At 39.7% G+C, this 8393-nt stretch overlaps 2 protein-coding genes across 2 annotated transcripts; both read left to right on the forward strand.

The window, feature by feature from the left end:
- The first annotated feature begins 163 nt into the window (after positions 1-163).
- LOC124208474 lies at positions 164-4315 on the forward strand. Its single transcript, XM_046606212.1, has 12 exons — positions 164-309; positions 893-1101; positions 1173-1624; positions 1688-2059; positions 2126-2319; positions 2385-2594; positions 2656-2852; positions 2925-3015; positions 3082-3160; positions 3217-3313; positions 3399-3561; positions 3631-4315. The coding sequence occupies exons 2-12, from the start codon at positions 896-898 to the stop codon at positions 3883-3885; spliced, it is 2316 nt and encodes a 771-aa protein (XP_046462168.1). The 5' UTR covers positions 164-309; positions 893-895; the 3' UTR covers positions 3886-4315.
- A 75-nt stretch (positions 4316-4390) lies between these two features.
- Positions 4391-8130, forward strand: LOC124208478 (cyclin-L1-like). Its single transcript, XM_046606224.1, has 7 exons — positions 4391-4662; positions 4749-4933; positions 4998-5118; positions 5185-5249; positions 6531-6735; positions 6814-7069; positions 7176-8130. Exons 1-7 carry the CDS (start codon positions 4474-4476, stop codon positions 7667-7669), a joined length of 1515 nt encoding a protein of 504 aa, XP_046462180.1. The 5' UTR covers positions 4391-4473; the 3' UTR covers positions 7670-8130.
- The last annotated feature ends 263 nt before the right edge of the window (positions 8131-8393 follow it).

Raw genomic sequence — 8393 nt, forward strand, 5'->3', positions numbered from 1 at the left:
AGAATTTTCATGTTGTTACTTGTTAGTTAGATTAATAGATTAGATTAGATGGAAGGAGTTATGGTGGTTAAGGTTAACCGGTTAAATTAATGGTTCCCATCCCACTTCCTTCCCCCATCCTTCCCTCCCAGCCAAGTCTGTAGGTCTGGCAACATCGTGTTCAAATTGGTTATTTCACAAAAATAAACACGTGTGTGAGACTTTATTCGAAGAAGTCAATTTTTATCTAAAAGTTTCTACAACGAATTCAAGGTTTATTGCCTGTGTGGGGATTTGACAGCTGGTAAAACATATGTGAATTCAAAGAGGGTATGTATGATTTCATATTTTAATACCTAGTGAGCTGTCCTTGATTCTCATGATTCTCAGGTTAACATGGCATAGATGATCAGGGACATCAGATTCTTAAACAACTTTTGAATCAGCCATAAATTAAAACTTATGCCCAACTTAGTTCTATTTAGCTTAAACATTTTTCATTTATTATGAAGAAGGGGTGATGCAGTTAGGAGTAGTTATATATCCAATGCCATACTATTTCAGTGTAGTTTCGGTTTTTATAAAGTGTTGGTGAAGTATCTGTTAAGAATAATAATACAGTTTGATTGGAAATGGGTCGACTTTGAATTTGAATCTGTTTCATCAACGAAGTGAGTCCCAGAAACATTTCTACAATTCAACAATGCAAAATTTCTATAAACTACCCAGAGCAAAGCTTTTCTCTTAAGTTATGGTAATTCTTAAAAAACACAATGGATAGTTTTCCCATTGACACATGCACTGTTAATCTGGTGATAAGGCATCTTTAATTTTTGTTTTTTTGTTTTTCGAGACAGCTGTTTATCTCTTGTTATTGTTTATTAATATGTTGTTTATTTGTTGCTCGCAATAGAATATGGCCTTCGTTGATGATCTTGCCCGAATTCGGGAGGTTCTTCAGGCAAATGCAGTAGACAAATTTGTAGCTGAAGACATGTTGGTTGCATTGCTTGAACTTTATGCATCAGATAATCAGCGTGTTGATTTGGTTGTATTGGATTTACAAGCCATGCTTGGCAAAGAGCTATCAGTTGGAAATCATTTCGCTATTCAGCAACAAAGGTAAACAGCTATCAAAATTATGTGTTTGCAGTTATTTTCCACTGTACTAATATCTCGAATAATTTTTACAGATGGGCGGAACTGCAAAGGCCACCAGAGCCTCTAAATTCTGACATTATAGTTGCCCGCACAAATGTTCCTCGAACTACTATTGCAGCTGAAGTAGTAGTGATTGATCAGAATCGACCTTCAACATCGGGAAATGCTGTTGCTCTGCCGACCGTAGTAAATCGAAATAAAAGACCAATATCTGAAGTTTCTAAAGAAAGTAGCGTTGCCAAGAAAGTAACACCAACTAAAGTGGAAAATGATCCACGTCGTCCATTGGTTACCGTTGCAACTGTAGACCGAGTTCGCCCTGCTAGTGAAATCAATCAAGTGGCACCAACTCGACGTCCAGTTGCGAGCGACAGCACTGCACAAGGTTCCATTCGGACAAATCATGCTGGCACATCCTCTCAAACTATTCGTGTGCTAGACAACAAAGCAACTACTGCTACTGTAATTTCAGCTTCAACTTCAGGTAACATTTGTATCTTTCAAATGCTATAGAACTTGACTGATCAACTTATCCTTCATTCTGCAGGACCCTCGAAAAATGAAACGATTCCTAAAGAGAATTTGGAAGAAACATCGATGAAGTTTCACAAGGCTACACTCAGTGCAGTTCAGGATATTAATGTCAAATTTTCAGCTTACAAGGCAACCGAATTCGTCGAGCTACGTAAATCATCTGCGATTTTGGACGAGTATATAGGAATGATCGTGATGGACGCAAATCTCGGTATACCGAAAGTTGATGTACTTTGGAATCCACCAGTCGAAATGAATCCTGAACACCAACGTCTATTCCAACACGTTTACGAAAGCTTCATCAGTGAAAAAGTCGAATTTCTCGTTCGGGCGGTTCCCGATGCAGATCCAGATTTTTTGGAAGAAAGAGTTAACAGTTTTCAAGGTTTGCAAATTTTAACACTAATCTTAACTGTTAATACTAAAAAATGCGAATTATTTTTATCCGCAGGTGACCAGGAAAAAATCAGAGGCTTTCTCACAGAGATTTTGGAAGGAAATATGCAATTTCCTACGCGAGCCGATTACAATAGAAGAAAAGAATACAACGTTCTTGCAAATAAGTTCTTTACAGTCGAAGAGTTTTTGGAACTGTACGATGACCCTCAAAAGTATTTTACCGAGGACACACGAGTCACAGATGTGGTAAATTGAAATTTTGAAAACCTTAATTCATTAGACATAATAACCGATTTCATGTTTCTTTTCAGGCGTATCGCGATCAAGCCATAAATCAACTGAAAAAAGATTTTAAATTTGCAAGCTTGACGAACATCCGTCGGCTATTTAACAAGAACAATTACCATTACACTCCAACATACTTCGATCTTATGAAAAACCCGACATTTAATCAAAGGAAAACGAAGCGATCTGCCCATGAATGTCTGGGAACTGCAAAAGATTTGTTTTTGATCCAAGAGGTAAGGTGGCCTGTTTTGTTTTCCTTGTGCAAACTAAAACGCAATTCTTTGTTAATTGCAGATTGCTTTTGTTGGTCTTCTACCTGACATTGATTTGTATTTGCGGAATAAAGAAAAAATGCGAAAGGACGCTATTACTCTATCTCGTACAACTGGAACTTTGTTGGACTGTCCAATTTGTTGCGAAGATGAGCTTATTGGACTTGATCTCATTTACTGCCCGCAAGGACATGGAGTCTGTCGCAGTTGCGTCCGCCGGCAAGTGTCTTTATATTTAATTAAATTTTAAAAGCTTGTAATTCACGCCTTGTAATATCTTTGCTATTCTAGGCAATCGGAAGAACTAATTGGTTTGATGAAAACTCGTGTTCCGTGCCTGTATCCCGATTGCTCCACTGAGTATACTCTTAATGATCTCAAGGTCGAGTTTCTTTCAGAAATTTAGCATGTCTGTTCAAAATTAAGACTTTATTTTTTTTTTAAACAGGAGGTGCTTAAAAAGTCCATTTTTGGCTGTTTAGAAAAAAGGCGACAGGCAGAAGAAGTTCTGGCAGCTGGAATCGAAGGTATTCAAGATCAAATTGTTTTACACAGGGCATTTTATATCTTTGTTTTTTTTTAGGAATTGAATCTTGTCCATTCTGTGAATACAGCGTAGTGCCTGGATATGATGACCGTTTGTTCACGTGTCGCAACCCAGAATGTTTAAAAATATCATGGTAAGAAGTAATTACAAAGATAATAATAATAATAATTTTGATGCTATCCCCTTTTGTGTAAATGACAACTTTTTTTCTTTGTTAGCCGTCAGTGTCGCGAGGTGAACCATTCCCCACTTCGCTGCGAAGAATATGCTATGAAGCAAAGACTCAACAATTACGTTGAGACTAAAATGACGGAAGCGCTTGTACGACAGTGTCCTGGTTGCAAAAAGAATTTTGTCAAAGCGGATGGTTGCAATAAAATGGTAATATTTTTTTAAATTCTTAGTAACATTTAACAAGTATTATGTCATCACTTTATTATTCCATTATAGGTTTGTCCCTGTGGTGCTATAATGTGTTACATTTGCAGACAGCAAATAAAGGACTACAATCACTTTTCGAACCTTCCACCCAATAATCCTAACCAACCGGCACCTATCAAACCTCCTAATGCTAAATGCCCCTTGTATTCTGATACTTTAAAGATGCACGAAGAAGAAGTTGCATTAAGTGCCGCTAAGGCTCGAGCCGAACTGGCGTCTTCTAATCCCAACATCCGCATTGATTTAGTTTTGGGCAAAAAGTAATGGTCCATATTTGTCCCGTTTAAACCCAAGTTACAAATTCCTCGTTCGTTATTATTAAAAAAACCCGAATCCAATGTTTCCGATTGTTTCCCTTAAAGTGAATTCGCGATGAGACTTATAATTCTTTCGCCCCGTTTCTCTTTTCAATTTGGTATTCAAATTTCAGAATTTCAGTCCCTCTTGCCAAATCAGTTCTCTGTTTGCTGCACTAGTCTTCCCACATGATTTTTCATTTGTTTTACGTTTCTATTTTAAAGTTGCTTAAAAAGCGGATCTAAAAAATTTGTCTATGTTGTAAACCCTGATCAGCAACTCCTCGTTGTACATTTGATGTGTGCATTACCTGATCCATGCAATCTCGTCTACAACAAATTGACTGATCAAAATTTCTTCACCAATTCAGAAATATGATAACGTTTTTCTAAAGAGATTCTTTTTGATATCTAATTGTTTTAAATTTGGCGCCAAAAAATAGTGCTGCCACCTAGTGCCGAATGTAGATAGCTTAGCGAGGGTAGACATACGTAGGCACTTCGCCTCGCGTTCGTTTCTTTGAAAGAGTTTGTATGTATCCCCATCGGAAAAAAAATGGCTGACAAAATTTCCAAGCCTTATGGTCGTGTAATCATAAACTTAGAAAATTGCCTCCTTCCAACAGAAAGACTTGCGTGTACTGCTTCCAGTCTCGATGGATTGGACCCAGAAACAGAAATGGATCTCAGGATCCTTGGATGTGAACTAATCCAAACTGCCGGAATTTTGTTAAGATTACCACAGGTTGTTGTTTTTTACATTATACAATAGGAAGTCGACAAATTTGCTTTAGATATAGTCTTCTTAATGTATCTTTCTTTCATTTACAGGTTGCAATGGCAACAGGCCAGGTTCTGTTTCACAGATTCTATCATAGCAAATCGTTAGTTCGACAACCCATGGAAATAACTGCTATGGGATGTCTGTGTTGTGCCTCCAAAGTTGAGGAGGCCCCAAGAAGAATTAGAGATGTGATATCTGTTTTTGAGCACATCAAGCAAGTTCGTGGTGGAAAGTAAGTAATTGTTATTCTTTAAAATGTCATTACATTTTCCTAACACCAATTATCTTTTCGTTAGAACCATTGAACCTGTCTTGCTTGACCAAGGATATATTAATTTAAAGAATCAAGTTATTAAAGCTGAAAGAAGAGTTCTAAAAGAATTAGGATTCTGTGTTCATGTCAAACATCCACACAAGGTAATTTCCATTGGGTTTATTGTGTCTTCATTACATAATTCATGTAATCATGATTTGTTGGCCTAGATTGTTGTTATGTACCTGCAAATACTGGGATTTGAGAAGAACAAGCGACTTGTCCAACTTTCCTGGTAAGAATTTTTTGATTGCCTTTTTACTAGTTACTTTTTGGACAGTCGAAATTTTGTTGCCTAATGAGATATCATGGCTCAGTTTTGTTTACTGATACTCAATATTTGAAAATTTACTATTGCAATTAGGCATAATGAAAGTGTAGCATCTGTTGTGGGTGCCTACTTTGTCAAATCTTTCATTAGTTTCCTCATTAATGCTCACATACTGGAGGATTGCAATTTCCAAAATCAGATTTGGACATTTATGTAAGGGATTGGGGAGGGTTGAACTATTGCTGTGAAATTTGTATGATTTAATGGTTTGGATTGGGGAAATTCAGGCATGGATAGGTAATAGTCCTTGTAGTGACGATGGTATTAACTTTTCATTTTTGGTTCCCGCCTAACAGTGTTTAGGTGAGGACCGGGGTGTCCCCATTGAGTCGGTAAGTAGCGATGAGAGGGAAAGCGAGGGTCCCCCCGCCATACGCCTGCGTATTGGCTCCTCCTTCTCTCATCATTCCATCAAGGCTGGAACGTCGGCCATGTCGGGGCTGGGCTAGGCTGAGCCACGCCCACTGTGCAAGCATCCGCCATCGAGTCATATTTACTTTTGACTCCTTTCTGGAGAGTGCTTCAACCTCACTTCAATTGCTATTTGACTTGAGACAACTTGCCTCTCGCTCATGCAATCCAAATCGTCTCCATGACTTCAGTCATTTCGTTCCACTTTTGTGGGCGTAATCTCATTTGACCAATGGAATTGGGTTTCAATAGTTAACTTTTTTAGTAATTCAATAGGCAAGCATTTAATTATTTACATTCTGAAGGCTTTTGCCCACAGGTGAGCCCTCACCTTCTGCTGGCTATCCACCACTTCTTCCAGATTTACTTCTATTTCATCACAGCCTTGAATTTTTTCTTATAATTTATTTTGATCTCATCTAGCTGCATCTATTTCTTTTTTAAATATTCTTCTTCCTTTTGTCTGGCCATTTGTAAATCTTATTTTATTATTATCGTCATTAGCCTTCCTTCCTTGATGAAATTAGCATGCTTTTAAATTCGCTTGACGAAAAATGACTGAAGACATGGACACATTTGGATCATGGTGTCCGTGTAGTGAAAGCCTAGCCCAATGCGACCAACGTGTTGCGCCTCATTTAAATCTTTTTTGCTCTCACTATTTTCCCCTCCCTATACAACAAATGTTTGAACGCTGTCAATGACTGGTTCTTGGTGTCTTTTTTATCTTTCCTCCCTCCCAAAACGTGCCACGTTCTTTTTGTTCTCGTGCAGGAATTACATGAACGACTCGCTGAGAACAGACGTCTTTGTCCGATACAGTCCTGAAACCATCGCCTGTGCCTGTATATACCTCAGCGCCCGCAAACTGGGCATCGTTCTACCCAAGAAACCCGCTTGGTACCTCCTGTTTGGCTGCGTCGAAAATGACTTAAAGGACATCTCTATTCGCATTCTCAAACTGTACACGCGATCCAAGGTATGAGCGTGTCTTTAGCCCAGCTGTCGTCCGTCAGTTTTACATTTTTTATTTGTTTGATTTTTCGTGTTTTGGCAGCCGGACGCCGACGTCCTGGACAAGATTGTGGCGCAGTTGGAACAAGCTTATCAGGAGAGTCGCCAAAGACTGAAGCAAGTAGGCCAGGAGGGCGGCGCTTCGGGACTTGTTTCGGGTGGGATAGCCACGCCCATAAAAAATGAGAGTCACTCGACTTTCAGTCCGGGTGTGGCTGTCGCTGCTGTAACTCAACAACCAGAAATAAACAAAGGTATCTCTGCCGACTCTGCTGGAAGCACGCCATCCAGTTTCAAAGGTATGGGGGTGACTAAGATCATGTCAATGTCGTGACTAAGTGAAAAAGATTTTAATCGCGATTTCAAAACTTTTAAAAACGTGTTTTTTTAATTTTCATTTGGCAGGTGAAGAAAAGAATCACCATGTGTCGATGACGACAACGAAAAAGAGTTCTAAAGTAATGGACAGTCCTCCCCGTTCTCCATCATTAAGCCCTTCAGAAAAGCAGGGCAAGGACAGACGTCGTAAGTCACGACACCACAGCCACCACCACCACCACCGGAAGAAGCGCTCACGTTCCCGCAGCCGATCACGCTCGCGCTCCAGGGACGACAAGCGACGAGAGCAACGTGATCGCGACCGAGTGGGCAGCGATAAAGACATCAGCAAACGAAAAGACAGGGAATCTGCCCATTCGCTGAAGAGCACAACGACGACGGGTGATAGGTACGGAGAGAACCGCGATCGTGATCGAGAGCGGGAACGGGATCGCGATAAAGAGCGCGATTATAAATATCGCAGCAAAGACAACAACAGCTTCCGAGAGGAGAAGAGAGATTCGAAGAAGGAGAGGTCGAGACATCGGGATCGTTCATTGTCGCGAGATCGACGACGTTGATGCATTCTTTGGAACTGATTTCGGATGTGAATTTGAAACAAAACACAAAACCTCAATCCACGATGATGATGATGATAATGATGATGTCTTGTCATCTCCTTAAAAACAAGAAACCATTTTTCTTTTTTTCTCCTTCTTCTCTTTCTCTATTTGTGTCGTCGTGTCTGCCTCTCGTGTGTTTTGTATCCTTCCGTACCCTTTCCGGCTGACGGCAGCTCACATGGTTCCATATAAGAATGATTTCTTTTGTTCTCGATTATCATTATTTTCTCTTTTCCATTTCATTTTGGCTTCTTTTTTAGATTCAATTCAGTACTACCCCGTACCGCCCGCTCCCGATTTCGACGTCTCTCTTTTGGTTTTCTCCTTTTTCGTTTGTGACGAATAGGAAGTATTTCCATTTTATGAAATAAAAGAGAAGAAAGAAAATAAAAAAGTGCTCCATTCATCCCAATGCAAAACCAGTGTGCGCCATTTTTTCTTCAACCGTCAAAGCATCGCCGATGGTCTGATTTGATTTGCCAGTGAATCTTATTCGGCAGCAGCTTCCAATTTTGATTGGCCGTGATTCCAACAATAGAATAAGCAACAAAAGCCGCGGGCTGTGCTGTGCTGCAGAGCAAATATTTTATGAAAAACGGTTATCAGCATCTAGCAACTCTCTTATTCCACCCGACTGATGTGTGTGTTGGGGATGACTCCTTTTCTGGCTCGGTTGAATAGG

The sequence above is a fragment of the Daphnia pulex genome, chromosome 12 (assembly GCF_021134715.1).
Source record: "Daphnia pulex isolate KAP4 chromosome 12, ASM2113471v1".
Lineage (NCBI taxonomy): Eukaryota > Metazoa > Arthropoda > Branchiopoda > Diplostraca > Daphniidae > Daphnia > Daphnia pulex.